Below are 16,539 nucleotides of genomic sequence, written 5' to 3' on the forward strand. Positions count from 1 at the left end.
AGGTTATCCTCAGCAAGTTCAGAGATGACCAGGGCTACATGACAGCCTGTCTCAAAGAAATAAAAACAAGGGCTGGCATAGCTCAGTTGGTAGAGGGCTTGCCTGGTACACGTGAAACCCTGGGTTGGATCCCCAGCACCACATATGCTGTGTGGTGGCACATGCCTGTAACCCCAGCCCCTCACTTATACTAGCTAGTAAAAAAATGCAGGAGGGCGGGAGAGATGGCCTAATGGTTAAGGAAAGCATTTGCCTGTGAAGCCAAAGGACCCAGGTTCGATTCCCCAGGACCCATGTAAACCTGATGCACAAGAGGCGCATCTGGAGTTCATCTGCAGTGGCTGGAGGCCCTGGCGCGCCCCCTCTCTTCTTCTCTATCTCTTTCTCTCTGTGCTTCCAAATAAGTAAGTTTTTTAAAATTAAAAAAAAAAAAATAAAAGCCATTGCCGAGGCCCTTGGTTTCCCACCAGGAATAGATGGTAAGACCCTATTGCTGAAGACTTCACATACGTGGGCTGCAAGGCCACTGAGAAATCCTGCTGGAACTGAGCTGACAACCTCCTCCATGTAGACAGAAAGCTGGAAGAAGCCATTCTGCATGCAGTTCAATGGGAGAAAGAGAAATCACCAGTGAAGATACTCAACAGTGGACACTGCAAGCCTTATAATTGGCCAGCCAGGCCAAATGAGCCAATGGGTGGGTGCAATAGCGGCACATCTGTCATGGTGAAAACCAACTGCCCTCCAATTGGACTGGAGGCCCGCTCCATGGGGGGAAACGCATCCCTGATACTGAAAACTTAAAACAGGAATAGTCATGAGCCCTAGGGGTGTAACATCTACTGATGTCTGGAAAGATGTATATACTATGCTTATCAAACTTCCCAGCAAGCACTTCTCTTAGTATTTATACCCTTATATTAACACTACTCTCACTTTGGGTAGAGAATCTTCTCTTTTCAGATGGTAGTGACTTTGGGATGACTCAGAAGGTATCATAGTGCTGGAAAGAAGTGACTGGAGTACTGAGTAATATCTCAATCACACTTTCCAAGGCTCAGGGTCTATTGTGGAAGAGGTGGCAGAAAGAATGTAAGAGCCAAAGGAAAGGTAGGACACCGTGCAACGTGCTCCCTCCAGACATAAAATGGCCTGGATATCCAAGACCTCACAGTGCCTGACACTACCTACACAAGACCATCATAAGAGGAGGAAAAGACCATGACATCAAAATAAAAGAGAGCCTGACTGAGATCGGGAGGGGATATGATGGAGAATGGAATTTCAAAGGGGAAAGTGTGGGGGTGGGGGGGGAGGAGGGAAGGTATTACCATGGGATACTTTTTATAATCATGGAAAATGTTAATAAAAATTGAGAAAAAAAAAGAAAAGCTGCATAAGATATACAAGGCCTATTGTGAAAGGAAAAGAGTAAGTTGAAAGGATACGTGTAATATAGGCTTAGCATTGTATATAACATATGAAATGTATTGTATTATGCAATATAATACTATGAGTGTTAAGCTAGGTGCTCTAACAGGTACATGCACTGGCATGTAAACACATTTGTAAAAGGTTAGAGAACCTGCTCAACTCATCACTGCACACACTGCTGAAAGGAAGAAGTGTGGGAGGAACTCAGTGGTCAACAGCAACCTGAGCCTTGTATGTTTCAATTTTTATGATAAAACTGTGCCTTTGATCTAACTGAAAAAAAAAAATTAAAAAAAAAAAAAAAGAAAGAAAGAAAGAAAAGATAGAGCCGGTGTGGTGGCGCTCGCCTTTAATCCTAGCACTCGGGAGACCGTGTTGCAAACTCAATGACCCTCTCTTTCCTGCATTTCTTATACTCCACGATACCAGGTAGGTGCCAGTTTGTTAATCCAGGGGGGAATAAAGCAGACTTTGAAGAAAAGGACACTCCTTGAGCACTCAGGCCCCTTCAAAAGAGTCGACATTCTTCCTGTTGCCCCAGTGCAGGTCAGCTGGCCCAATCTCAGTGGTTATGATCTCTCAATTGCAGCTGAATGGGCAGAAGTTTCAACCCAAATATTTCATTTCTGTGCCATATCTCTCTGCTCATACCAGTCCATTTGTACGCAAAGCAACCCTGCACAAATTCTCAGGACACGGGCATAACAGCAAGCCTCTCACACAAACTGTTTCGAGACCAGTCCAGGCAATGTTCTTTCTACCTTCACAAGCCAAACCTCACACAGTCCATAGTTCTTACTACATTCAGGTCTGTCAACTCTGACCAGAGTAGTCCATCAAGCTGTACTTACAGCACTGCTAGGTATCTCTTAGGCCAAGGTTTCAAATCCTTCCACATTTCTCTTGAAAATCAGCTCCAAAAGGCCAAAGCCACAGTCAGGTGTCTAGCAGCAACTGACATCACTCCTCAGAATCAACAGGTCTCACTCTAGCCCAGGCTGACCTGGCTACATAGTCTCAGGGTAGCCTCAAACTCACAATGATCCTCCTACCTCTGCATCTTGAGAGCTGAGATTAAAGGCTTGAACCATCATGCCTGTCTCTCTTTCTAATTACAAATAAATAAAAATAGGGCTGGAGAGGTGGCTTAGTGGTTAAGGTGCTTGCCTGCAAAGCCAAAGGACCTAGGTTCAATGCCCCAGGACCCACGTAAGCCAGATGCACATGGTGGTGCATGTGTCTGGAGTTCATTTGCAGTGGCTGGAGGCCCTGGCATGCCCATTTTCTATCTGCCTCTTTCTTTCTGCTTTCTCTTTCTTTCTCTCTGTCAAATTAAATAAATAAAATATTTTTTAAAAAAACAAATAAACAATATTAAGAAAACCTAGGATGGTGGTGCATACCTATTACCTTAGCACTCTGAAGACTGGGGATGAATACAGTTCCAGTCCAGCCTGAGTTACTTAGTAAGATCCTGAGCTTTAAAGAAAAAGAAAAAGGAGAAGAAAGGAGATTCATATTGGCTGAGAAGTGAAGGGAAATGGAGGAGTGACTGCTACAGGCACAGATGTCTTTTGGAGTTCTGACTAAATGACAAAATTGACTGTGGTAATGAACGAGCTGTCTGTGTGGCATTACACAGTGAGCCTAGGGCCTCACGCGTGTTGGCAAACACTCTACCATTGAGCAACATCCCAGCCCTTTGTACAACTCTTTAAATATCAAAACTCAGGCAACTGTACAACTAACTGCAAGTGACATGAGTTATGTATCAGTAGAGCTGTTGCCCAGGGAGGCGGTTCACTACCTGTCTAATATGCAGGTGACTGTAGTGGTGTTAACCTTCTTCACATATCCTTTACAGAGAGCAAAGAGCGCTCTCTCTTCTCCACTCAAGATAATCCTGTCACCGGCCATTAGATTTGTGACTGGTATGGCTCCATTTTGACGCTGGAAATGGTGCAGATACTGTCCATCACAAACTGTCTTCACAGGCTCAGTTCTGATCAGGTTTCCAATGCAGTTACCACTCTCCTCCCTAGGGAAGAAAGACATTAAGGTTTCTGTTTACCTACGATAGAAGGATTATGCTTGGGGCTGGAGAGATGGCTTAGTGGTTTAGGCACTTGCCTATGAACCCTAAAGACCCAGGTTCAATTTCCCAGTACCTAAGTAAGCCCATGCATCTGGAGTTTATTTCCATCGGCTAGAAACCCTGATGTACCCATTCTCTCTCTCCCTTCCTCCACCCCCCTGTAATAAATTAAAAAAAATTATTGTAAGTACTATGCTCCCCGCCCCATAACAAACTTATTTGTCTGGCCCCTGGAAACTGTTAATCTTGGGATGGGCCCGTGGTTAAAGGAGCTTGAGTGCAAAGTCTGCCAGCCTAGGTTAAATTCCCCAACACCCACAAAAGTCCAGGTGCACGTGTATGGTGCAAGGGTCTGGAATTTGTATGCAGCAGCAAGAGAGTCTGATATACCCAGACACAACTTCACTCACTGTGCTACAAATAAACAAATAATTAATTTTAAATTTACATAAGCAATATAAATAGGTAGATAGATGGCCAGGCTGGTGCCCAGTGCCAATAATCCCAATATCAAGAATCGGAGGGCTGGGCGTGGTGGTGCACGCCTTTAATCCCAGCACTTGGGAGGCAGAGAGGTAAAACGATCACAGTGAGTTCAAGGCCAGCTTGAGACAACATAGTGAATTCCAGGTTGGCCCGGGCCACAGTGAAACCCTACCTCGAAAAACCAAAAGACAAAAACAGAACAAAAAGCAGCAGCAGAAGCCAAAGGCTAGAGACACAGGTCGGTGGTAAAAGTGCGTCAAGTTCACCCACCAGAAGGTGCACTTAGCGGCACAAGCAGCTGTAATCCTGAGCTGGGACAGAAGATGATGGAAAAGTCCCCGGATGTTCACAGGCAGCTAACCTGGCTCAGGCTGCAGGGGACAATAGGAAACGCTGTCGCGAACAAAGTAAATGACAAGAACAACACGCGAGGACACCCCTCACCTGCGCACGTGTGCTGTGCTGCAGACACTGCGTCCACACTCACACACAAAAGGAAGGGAGGCTGGGCAGAAAGACTGCTCAGAGGATAGCCTGGCCCACACTGAGAGATCCAGGCAAGCCTGCACTACAGAGTTAAACTCTATACCAAAAATACAAAACAGGGGATGGAGAGAAGTAATAAGCGCTAAGGCACTTATCTGCAAAGCCTAAAGACCCAAGTTTGACTCCCCAGGACCCACATTAACCAGATGCACAAGGTGGCGCATCATATATCTGGAGTAGGTTTGCAGTGGCTAGAGGCCCTGGTATACCCATTCTCTCTGTTTCCCTCTTTCTGTCTCAAATAAGTAAAATAATTAAAATTTAAAAAAAAAAAACAAAAAACATGAAACAGCGAGCATGGTGATACACGCCTTTAATCCCACTACTTGGGAGGCAGAGGTAGGGAGATCTCTGTGAGTTCAAGGCCAGCCTGAGACTACAATGGTGAATTCAAGGTCATCCTGGGCTCCAGTAAGAACCTACCTCAAAACAAAATAAACAAAACAAAACAAAAGGCCAGACAGATGGCTTAGCAGTTAAGATAATTGCCTATAAGCTGGGTGTGGTGGCTCACGTCTTTAATAACAGCACTGGGGAGGTAGAGGTGGGAGAATCACCGTGTTTGAGGCCGCCCTGAGACTACATAGTGAGTTCCAGTTCAGGGTCAGCCCTGGACTAGAGTGACACCCTACCTCGAAAAACAAAACAAAACAAAAAAAAGATACTTGCCTATAAAGCCTATGGACCCAGGTTCAATTCCCCATCTGTCTCTTTTTCTCTTGCTCTCAAATAAACAAACAAATAAATAAATAGAAAAATAGAAACAATTTTAGCTGGGAATATTAGTATACACCTTTTATCCCAGCACTCAGGAAGCTAAGGGAGAAGGATCACTATGAGATCAAGGCCAGCCTGGGCTACACAGTGATTTCCACATTAGCCTGAGCAAGTGAGACTCTGCCACTAAAGAACTAAACTAAAAGAAAAGAAAATATGCGAAGCCAGGTGTAGTAGCACACACCTTTAACCCCAGCACTTGGGAGGCAGAGGTAGGAGGACTGCTGTGTATTCAAGGCCAGCCTGAGCCAGAGTGAGACCCTATCTCAAAAAATAAAATAAAATAAATCTCAAACCAAGGCTAAGCTGGTGAAAAACTCTGATATATCCATGATGTGCCTCAACCAATATCTCTTTCCTTTTGTTAGTGAAGTGTGTTTTATGGACTAGGAAGCATTTTTATGAATTGAAATAGTCTAATAAAATGGTACTATGGTGTATAAAAAATAAAATAAACCAGGCATGGTGGCACATGCCTTTAATCCCAGCACTTGGGAGTCAGAGGTGGGTGGATCATGGTGAGTTCAAGGCCAACCATGAGTGAGACTAGATGATGAATTCCAGGTCAGCCTGGACTAGAACAAGACCCTACCTCGCAAAACCAAAAAATAAAAAGCCAAGTGTGGTGGCGTACACCTTTAATCCCAGCCCCTGGGAGGCAGAGGTAGGAGGATTGCTGTGAGTTTGAGGCCACCCTGAGACTACAGAGTGAATTACAGGTCAATCTGAGCTACTGAGACCCTACTTCAAAAAAAAAAAGTCAAAGGTAGGTGGTTTGCTGTGAGTTCAAGGCCATCCTGAGACTACATAGTAAATTCCAGGTCAGCCTGGGATAGAGCAAGATCCTACCAAGAAAAAAGAGAGAGAGAGAGAGAGAGAGAGAGAAATGACTGAGCATGGTGGCACCCCCTTTAATCCTAACACTCGGGAGGTAAAGGTAGGAGGACTGCCAAGAGTTTGAAACCACCCTGAGACTACATAGTGAATTCCAGGTCAACCTGGACTATAGTGAGACCCAACCTTGAGAAACCGAAAATAAATACATAAATAAATAAAAGGAAAAATAAAAAGAGGGCTGGAAGGATGGCTTAGCAGTTAAGGCACTTGCCTGCAAAGCCAGAGGACCCAGGTTCAATTCCCCACGACCCATGTAAGCCAGATGCACAAGGTGGCACATGTGTCTGGAGTTCATTTGCAGTAGCTGGAGGCTTGGCACACTCTTCTCCCTCTCTCTACCTCATTTTATCTGTCAAATAAATAAATATATTTTTTTAAAAAAGAAAAATTAGCCGGGCGTGGTGGTGCACGCTTTAATCCCAGCACTTGGGAGGCAGAGATAAGAGGATCGCTGTGAGTTCGAGGCTACCCTGAGACTACATAGTGAATTCCAAGTCAGCCTGAACTAGAACAAGACCCTACCTCAGAAAAACAAAAAAGGAAAATTAATGATTACAGCTCATATAAAGAACAATACGTCATTGTTAATAAAAATTTGAAATTAAAAAAAAAAAGAACAATATTTCATGCAGAAACAATTTATGAGCAGGTCAGCTGTGTGACACTGGAATCCACTATGTCAGGAACACAGAAACTACATGTCTGTACCATGCTTCAGAACCTCTATTTGATATGAATTCCAAATGCTAAGCCACCATCTAATACAAACGACTAGCGGCGTTTGACACTGCGTGGACCACTTACATTCTGGAAGCAGGCATTAACCAGATGTTTTGGAGATTCTTTCTATTATCCTTCGATTGTGACTCCAAGGTTAACATGAGACACCACAGGTTGAAGTACTTTAAGTGTGAACGCTTCAAGTGCTGGGTTTCTTCTTTGATTCTGGACAGCATGGCCAATGGGACTGGACCGTCATCCTCCTGTTGCTCAACGGCTCTAAATACAAAGTTTCACGTGAGAGCTGCGCATAAAACATCTTTTAATATGTACATATATTTGCAAGTAGAAAGAGAGAGACCGAGAGAACGGCACGTCAGGGCCTCCAGACACATGCGCCACTTTATGCATCTGGCTTACGTTACATTGGGGAATCCAACCTGGGTCTTCAGGCTTCACAGGCAAGCACCTTAACTGCTAAGCCATCTCTCCAGACCTAAACCATCTTTTTTTTGCTTTTTTTTTTTTTTTTTTTTTCCTTTGGAAGTAGGGTCTCACTCTAGCTCAAGCTGATCTGGAATTCACTATCTCAGGGTGGCCTCGAACTCATAGTGATCCTCCTACCTCTGCTCCTAATAAAACATCTCTTTTTTTTAAATGTATTTATTTATTTGCAAGTAGAGGGGGAGATAGAGAATGAGAGAGGGAGAATGAGAAACAGAGACTGGACATGCCAGGGACTACTGCTGCTGTAAACTCCAGATGCATGTGCCACATTGCATACGTGGACACTAGAAAATGGAGCCTGGGCCAGAGGCTTTGTAAGCAAGCACCCATCCTTACTTTATGTCTGCCTCTTTCTCGCTCTCTCAGAAAAATTAACTAAACATTTGAAAAAAGAATGCCAGGCTGCGGACATGGCTTAGCACTCAAGGCATGTGCCTGCAAAGCCTAAGGACCAAAGTTTGAGTCCTCAGTACCCAGGTAAACCAGATGCACAAGGTAACACATGTGTCTGAAGTTCGTTTGCAGTGGTTAGAGGCCTTGGCAGGCCCATTTTCTCTCTCCCTCTCAAATAAATAGATAATAAATAAAAAGTAATAATAAAGACACCTATACTGACAGGTGTAATGGTAGGTACACACTTATAAACTTGGTACTTGGAAGTTAGAGGCAGAAGGATTTTTAGGAGTTCAAGGCTAGGCTCAGTTATGTAGCAACTTTAGGGCTACCTTAGGCTACATGAGACCCTGTCTTTGAGACAAAACAGAAGTTGGCTCAGTGGTTGAAGGAGCTTGTTTGCAAAGCCTGTTGGCCTGGGTTCAAGTCCTTAGCCACTCATGTAAGCGAGATGCAAAACAAAGCCCAAGCATCTAGCACTGACCTTCAGCAACAAGAAGCCCTGTCCCCATCCCCAACACGCATGTAAAGAAGGAATATAAAGTCTTTTTAAGGGCCGGCATGGTGGCGCATGCCTTTAATCCCAGCACTCGGGAGGCAGAGGTAAGTTGACGGCCATGAGTTCAAGGCCACCCTGAGACTACATAGTGAATTCCAGGTCAGCCTGGGCTAACTTTTTAAAATTAAAAACCACATAAAAAATTTTCCCACCATGTTTACCTGCTATAAAGAGCACAGTTGCCCATTTGAGAACAGTACTTGCAAGTTTTGTCTTCCTCGATGATTTGGGGCAAAGAAGTGAGCTGGGAGCTGTCCTTTCCCTCCAACTTCCAAGTGCGGCGCTGCATCCAGAAGGCCATCTGGTTTCTAAGCTTCAGAAGTTCTGTGGGGACACGGTGGGAGCCATGTCTCTTTAAAATTTTTTGTTTATTTTTATTAATTTATTTATTTGAGGGTGATGGACAGAGAGAGAAAGAGGCAGAGAGAGAGACAGAATGGGTGCATCAGTGCTTCCAGCCACTGCAAACGAACTCCAGATGCGTGTGTTCCCTTGTGCATCTGGCTAACGGGGGTCCTGGAGAATCGAGCCTCAAACTGGGGTCCTTAGGCTTCACAGGCACACGCTTAACCGCTAAGCCATCTCTCCAGCCCTCTCTTTAAAATTTTAACAGCATTTATTACACACCTCTTCCAGTATATCAGTGAAAGGTTCGAAGTTAGAAACAAGCAACAGGGCAACAGTTCTATTTCCCACTGTACCAAAATAACGACTGTTTATAATATGCTGGTATATTTCCTTCACTTGATAAGATTCTGAAACAACCACCATCTCACATGTAGGAGGTGCTGGGAAGTGGGGGTTCTTTCTTTCATTGTTTTTTTTTTGTTGTTATTGTGTTTTTACGAGGCAGGGTCTTGCTCTAGCCCAGGCAGACCTGGATCTCACTAAGTAGGCTCAGGCTGGCCTGTAACTCACAGCAATCCTCCTACTTCTATCTGGGATTAAAGGCATGCGTCACCATCTGCAGCAAGCTGAAGTTTTACTGACAGGATGCTAAGAATCTGTACAGCTATCTAAAATAAGAAAGCTCAGCTGGGCATGGTGGAGCACGCCTCTAATCCTAGCACTCAGGAGGCAGAGGTAGGAGGATCACCATGAGCTCGAGGCCACCCTGGGACTACAGAGTGAATTCCAGGTCAGCCTGGGCTAGAGTGAGATCCTACCTTGAACCCCATCCCCACTGCCCAAAAATAGCTCAAAATTAAGTCCTGAATAATAAAAACTTTAAAGTTTAGTTTTTTAAATATTCTATACATAATTAAAATTCTTTTTTTAAGGGGCTGAAGAGATGGCTTAATGGTTAAGGCATTTACCTACAAAGGCAAAGGATCCCGATTTGATTCTCCAGGATCACATGTAAGCCAGATGCAAAAGGGGACACATGAATCTGGAGTTTGTTTGCAGTGGCTGGATGCCCTGGCATGCCCATTCTCTCTCTTTCTGTCTTTCAAATAAATAAATAATATATGTATATTTTTAAATTCTTTTTTAAAAAACAATAACTATAGCCAAGGGTGGTTGTGTACACCTTTAATCCCAGCACTTGGGAGACAGAGGTAGAGGACTGCCATGAGTTCAAGGCCACCCTGAGACTCCATAATGAATTCCAGGTCAACCTGAGCTATATAGCAAGACCCTACCTCAGAAAATAAAAATAAATCAATAAATAAACTGCAGGGGCTGGAGAGATCTCTGGAGGCCCTGGAGGGGCACCTACTCTATCTGCCTTTCTCTCTTCCCCTCTCTCTCTCTCTGCCTCTTTCATTAAAAAAAAAAAAAAAAAAAACTTACGCCGGGCGTGGTGGCGCACGCCTTTAATCCCAGCACTCTGGAAGCAGAGGTATGAGGATCGCCGTGAGTTCGAGGCCACCCTGAGACTCCATAGTGAATTCCAGGTCAGCCTGGGCTAGAGTGAGACCTTACCTCGAAAAAAAAAAAAAAAAACAAAACTACAATGGGGGAATGACAGATGCCTCAGTTAAAGCACTCACTTGCAAAACCTGATGGCCCAGGTTCAATTTCCCAGTACCCATGTAAAGCCAGATATGCAAAAGTAACACATGTGTCAGGAGTTAATTTGCAGTAGCAAGAAACCCTGGCTGTTCATTCTCTATATATGTCATATGTCAGAAATAAAAAAATAAAAATAGATTTTTGTTTTAAAGCTGGGCACAGCGGTACATGCCTTCAGTTTGAGCACCCCTGAGACTGAGGTAGGAAGATCCATGGGTTCGAGGGCAGTCTGGGACCAAAGAGTGAGTTCCAGATTAGCCTGGGCTGGAGTGAGACCCTGCCTTGAAAAAACAAAACAAAATAAAAACACATACTACAGGGACTGGAGAGATGGCTTAGTAGTTATGGCGTTTGCCTATGAAGCCTAAGGACCCAGGTTTGACTCCCCAGTTCCCACATAAAGCGAGATGCACAAACTGGTGCATGCATGTAGAGTTCGTTTGTAGTCACTGGAGGTCCTTTTGAGCCATTCTCTCTATCTCTCCTCTCTATCTCTCTGTGCTTGTGAAGAGCCCAAACCAAAGTAACGCCATGACAGACTTTAATTATATTAATAGGCCTAAGTTTCTGTCTCCCTGCAGGGCCCAAATTACTGACACAGCACTTTGCAGTTACTGGGAAAAACAACCACAAACTGGTCAGGACCCAAAAGAATCCCTGTAACAGGCCAATCGAAAAGGACCAAGTAGACATTATACATTCCTGTGGCTCTTGTGACTATAGATATGTTTGCTTAATGCTCCTCCGCTACTGTGTAACCAGTCAGCTTGCAACATACATGCTCTTGCTAAATGTCAATCAATCATGTAAGTGCTACTTTGGAAATTGCCCTTTTCTTTGTTTGAACCTAATAAAAGCTCCTCCCAGATGGCATTCGGGGCTGTTGGACGGACCCACTGTGTTGGTAAAGTATGGAGCTTAAGCCCAAAATAAAGCTCTTTGCTGTTGCATACGTCTCTGACTCTCTTGGTGGTCTTTGGGGACTCCGTGATCGGGGCATAACACTTGCAAATAAATAACTAATTTTTTTAATTAAAAAAAAAAAGATTGGCCTCGATATCCATGACCTCATAGTGCCTGACACTACCTACACAAGACCATCATAAGAGGAGGGAAGTATCATGGCATCCAAATAGAGGAGAGACTTATTGAGATGGGGAGTGGATATGATGGAGAATAGAATTTCAAAGGGGAAAAGAGGGGGAGGAAAGGTATTACCATGGGATATTTTTTATAATCATGCAAAATGTTTAATAAAATTGAGAAAAAAAAATGGCGTGACAGTGACACGGTTCAGAACATCATCGAATCTGGGCATACTTGTGTGACGAAATGGAGCTGCTCTAACTCAAGAAAATAAATCAGGATGGCTTGTCAAAAAAACAAGAAGCCGGGCATGGTGGCGCACACCTTTAATCCCAGCACTTGGGAGGCAGAGGTAGGAGGATCACCGTGAGTTTGAGACAACACAGTGAATTCCAGGTCAGCCTGGGCCAGTGAGACTCTATCTCAAAAGAACCAGAAAAGTAAAAAGAACAGCAACTAGAGATGACAAACTTTGCAGCAGATCTGGCAAACAGGACACCTGGGTGATCGGAACACGGGCAGTTAGTGACAGGACGAAGCAGCCCACCTCGTTTGTCCAGGTGCGCGGCGGGCACCGGGTACATCTGGCCTGTCCTGAGGTACAGGAGAAAGCCAGCCTCCGGCTCTGCTCTTCTCTCCTGGCTCAGCAGCGTATAGAGCACGACCTGCGGACAACACACAGTAACAGACCAAGGACTTCCCGCAGAAACGGCAGCTTTCTGTTATACCACCAGACTGTCTGAGAGCCAGAAAATAATTTCATTTTAAAATCAGAAGAAGTCGTCCCAGCATTTGGAGGTAGAGGTAGGATCGCGAGCAGTTCAAGGACAGACTGGGCTAAAGCGAGGGCCTACCTCGAAAAGCCAAGATAAACAATTAAGATTAAGAGGTCTGGCTGAAGAGCTAGCTCAGCAGTTAAAGGCAGTTGCTTGCTTGTATTCCCAGCACCTACTGGCACATGTACCTGCACTGGCAAGAGGCCCTGGAGCACCCATATTTTCTCTCTCTCTCTCAAAATAACTCCCCCCCCCCCACAAGGTAGAGTTTCACCCTAGCTCAGGCTGACCTGGAATTCACCATGCAGTCTCAGGGTGACCTCAAACTCATGGCGATCCTCCTACCTCTGCCTCCCGAGTGCTGGGACTAAAAGGCGTGTGCCACCATCCCTGGCTCAAAAAAAAATTTTTTTTTATTTTGTTCTTTGAGGAAGGGTCTCACTCTACCCCAGGCTAACCTGGAATTTACTATGTAGTCTCAAGGTGTGATCCTCCTACCTCTGCCTCCCGAGTGCTGGGATTAAAGGTAGGCGCCACTACTCCTGGCCTTCAAAATAATTTTTTTAAAAATATTTCATTAAAAAAAAAAAAGACCATGTGTGGTGGCGCATGCCTTCAATCACTGCACTAGGGAGGCAAGAGGTAGGTGGACTGCTGTGAGTTTAAGGCCAGCCTGGGACTATAGAGTGAGTGCCAGGTCAGCCAAGGCTAGAGTGAAAATGTACCTCCAAAAAATAAAGAATGAGCCAGGTGTGGTGGCGCACGCCTTTAATCCCAGCACTCAGGAGGCAGAGGTAGGAGGATTGCCTAGAGTTCAAGGCCACCCTGAGACTACATAGTGAATTTTGCTCAGCCTGGGCTAGAGTGAAACCCTACCTCAAAAAAAAAAAAAAAAAAAAGAAAAAAAATGATATGAAACTTGGCTTTACTTAAATTGAACCAAAATATAAGAGGCAGACATGTTTACACATTCAGACTGCTTCCTTACGAAGTTTACCTGACTACGGTGTTCAATAGAGTTGGACTCCTTGCCAGTTTTGAGCTCCAGTGGCATTATCTTGTACTTCGTTTTACCACCTCGGTGTATTTTCACACCCACTGTAACATCGATTTTGCCCTTTAATCCAAAGCGAGGGGACCAAATGCTTTCTTCAATATCCAGTGACTTCACTACTTCAATGGTACATGTTGGGTCACTCTTGTTATCATCACTTGGTCTAAAAACAAAATGGAAAAAGAAAAAAACACGCTTCTAATTAGAACACAGCTCACTTTACATCCCCCAGCACACTTCAGCAAAGATAACTTTTTGTTTGTTTTCAAGGTAGGGTCTCACTCTAGCCCACTCACTCTCTCTCTCTCTCTCTCTCTCTCTCTCTCTCTCTCTCTGCAGTCCCAGGCTGGCCTCAAACTCACATCATCCTTCCTATCTCTGACTCAAAAGTGTTGGGATTAAAGGTGTGCACCGGATAGCTTTTTATTTATTTTTAATATTTTTATTTATTTGCAAATAGAGAGACAAAGGAAAAAGAGAGACAGCCAGAGAGAATGGGAGCGCCAGGGCCTCCAGCCACTGCGAACGAACTCCAGATGCATGCGTCACTTTGTGCATCTGGCTTTGTGTGGGTCCTATGGAATCAAACCTGGGCAAGCAAGCTTTGCAAGCACCTTTAACCATCGAGCAGTCTCCCCAGCCCTAAAGAGGTCAACTTTACAGAAATCTGTTCATACGTGCTATCAAAAGGACGCTTGCGGGGCAGGAGGGAAGGCTCATCAGTTAAGAGAATTGCCCGCAGGGCTTAGTGATCAGGGTTCGATTATCCAATACCAACAGAAGGCCAGATGCATTTGGAGTTCGTGTGTAGCAGCTAGAAGCCCATTCTTCCCTCTCTCCATTTCTGTCTTCTCCCCATCTCTCTCTGCTTGCAAATAAATGAATAAACAAAAAAAAAAAAAAAAAAAAAAAAAAGCATGTGTGCATTATACCCACAAATTCAGCTACACTAACAGCTCCCTTGATATTCCTGAATTCCCAAAGGCAGCTGAGCTCACACTTGACCTGCTGCTGGCTACCATCTTCCTAAATTTCTAAGAGAGGATAGTAAATGGTTAGCTTTTGTTTATTTCAGTACTTAAAACCAGTAGTTTGCTTGAAGCGTGTTCATATACAACACGGGAGTCTGTATGCACATGAAGCCATGAAGGGAACCACAAAGCAGATCGCCTACTCTCCTTTTTTAGAGCAGCTGAAAACTCTTTGCTATGTCAAAGGGTTAAGGACGCTTTCACAAGTTAGGAAGCAAACAAGTTGTCAATTAAAAAATTTTTTTGCAACTTACTTACAAAAAGGGGCAATATGATTTCAGAAATAAACCTATGATTGGGAATGGTGACTCACACAATTAATCCCAGCACTGAGGGGACAGAGGCAAGAAGATGTCTGTGAGTTGGAGGCCATCCGGGTCTACAGAGTTGAGTTCCAAGTCAGAATGGGCTGGAGTGAGAACCTGTTTATAAAAAAGAACAGAGGGACTGGGCCTGGGGGCACACGCCTTTAATCCCAGCACTCAGGAGGCAGAGGTAGGAGAATCACCATGAATTCAAGGTCACCCTGAGACTACATAGTGAATTCCAGGACAGCCTGGGCTAGAGCAAGACTCTAGGTCGAGAGTAAAAAAAAAGAACAGGGGGCTGGAGAGATGGCTTAGCAGTTAAGGCCCTTGCCTGCAAAGCTAAGGACCAAGGTTCAATTCCCTACCCATGTAGGCCAAGATGCACAAGGTAGTGCATGTGTCTGGAGTTTGTTTGCAGTGGCTAGAGGCCCTGGCATGCCCATTCTCTCTCTCTCTGACTCTTTCTCTCTCTCTCTCCTAAATAAATAAATATTTTTTTAGCTTTTACTTTATTTTTATTTATTTATTTGAGAGCGACACAGAAAGAGGCAGATAAGGGAGAGAATGGGCACACGCACACACACACAAATAAAAAATTTTTTTTGTTTTCTTTGGTCTTTTTGAGGTAGGGTTTCACTCTAGTCCAGGCTGACCTGGAATTCACTCTGTGGTCTCAGGTTGGCCTCGAACTCACGGCAACCCTCTTACTTCTGCCTCCCTAGTGCTGGGATTAAAGGCGTGTACCACCATGTCTTGCTTTTTTTTTTTTTTTTTTTTCAGGGTAGGGTCTCACTACTCCAGGCTGACCTAGAACTCACTATGTAATCTCAGGGTGGCCTCGAACTCACGGCAATTCTACCTCTGCTCTGCCTCCTGAGTGTCGACATTAAACACGTGCACCACCACACCCGGCTTTTTAAAATTTATATAAACCTTTGACTCAACAGAACCAGATCGTGGTCTAAAGCTCTGAGATCACACAAGGCAAATGCATTTCTTACAGAGAGAGCCGCATGACGGGGAAGTCGGTGGCGCTGCTCTTGTGCATGAACTTTGCAGCCCACTTAGACAGCGAAGGAAGATACTCCTCGACCTCCTGTCTCAGTCCATCTTCACTCAGGCCTAAGCGATACCTGCGGAAGTGAGACACAGTGACTAAGTAAACACAGATCAGGAAGACAGTGTCCCCATGGGCAGCTCAGCTGCCACTGGCTGAAGCTAGCGTGGTGGCCCTCACCTTTACTCCCAGAACGTGGAGGGCAGAGGTAGGAGGATCACCATGAGTTTGAGGCCAGCCTGGAGCGACAGAGTGAATTCCAGGTCAGCCTGTACTACAGTGAGAGCCTGCCTTGAAAAAAACCAAGAAAACAAATTTTTTTTTTAGAGAGAGCGAGAGAGAAAGAGAGAAAGAAAGAATTGGTACACCAGGGTCTCCGCCACTGCAATCAAACTCCAGATGCTTACACCACCTAGTGGGTATGTCTGACCTTGTGTTTACCTCACCTTTATGCATCTGGCTTATGTGGGATCTGCAGAGTCAAACCTGGGTCCTTAGGCTTCATAGGCAAGTGCCTTAACTGCTAAGCCATCTCTCCAGAACCAAAACATTTTTTTTTTTTTTTCCTGGAGAAATGGCTCAGTAGTTACACTTGTTTACAAAACCTAGTGGTCTGGGTTCAACTCCCTAGTACCCACATACAGGCAGATGTGCAAAATGGCACCTGTACCTGGAGTTTGTTTATAATAACCAGAGGCCCTCGAGTGTCCACATTCACTCATTCTGTCTCAATGCTTGCAAATAAAGAAATTTATTATTTTTAAATATTTTTATTTTATTTATTTATTTATTTGACA

General features: G+C 44.5%; 1 protein-coding gene across 2 annotated transcripts in view; it reads right to left on the reverse strand.

The window, feature by feature from the left end:
- Positions 1 to 16,539, reverse strand: part of Dna2 (DNA replication helicase/nuclease 2) — a 34,181-nt gene that overhangs the window by 14,258 nt on the left and 3,384 nt on the right. For both annotated transcript variants that reach the window (XM_045137753.1, XM_045137755.1), the window contains exons 4-9: positions 15,687 to 15,818; positions 13,290 to 13,509; positions 12,064 to 12,181; positions 8,576 to 8,738; positions 7,040 to 7,234; positions 3,242 to 3,472 (exon numbers count right to left, since the gene is read on the reverse strand). In XM_045137753.1, coding sequence (XP_044993688.1) covers positions 3,242 to 3,472; positions 7,040 to 7,234; positions 8,576 to 8,738; positions 12,064 to 12,181; positions 13,290 to 13,509; positions 15,687 to 15,818 — 1,059 coding nt within the window. The remainder of the gene's footprint in view (positions 1 to 3,241; positions 3,473 to 7,039; positions 7,235 to 8,575; positions 8,739 to 12,063; positions 12,182 to 13,289; positions 13,510 to 15,686; positions 15,819 to 16,539) is intronic.

Source organism: Jaculus jaculus, chromosome 18 (assembly GCF_020740685.1).
Source record: "Jaculus jaculus isolate mJacJac1 chromosome 18, mJacJac1.mat.Y.cur, whole genome shotgun sequence".
Classification (NCBI taxonomy): Eukaryota; Metazoa; Chordata; class Mammalia; order Rodentia; family Dipodidae; genus Jaculus; species Jaculus jaculus.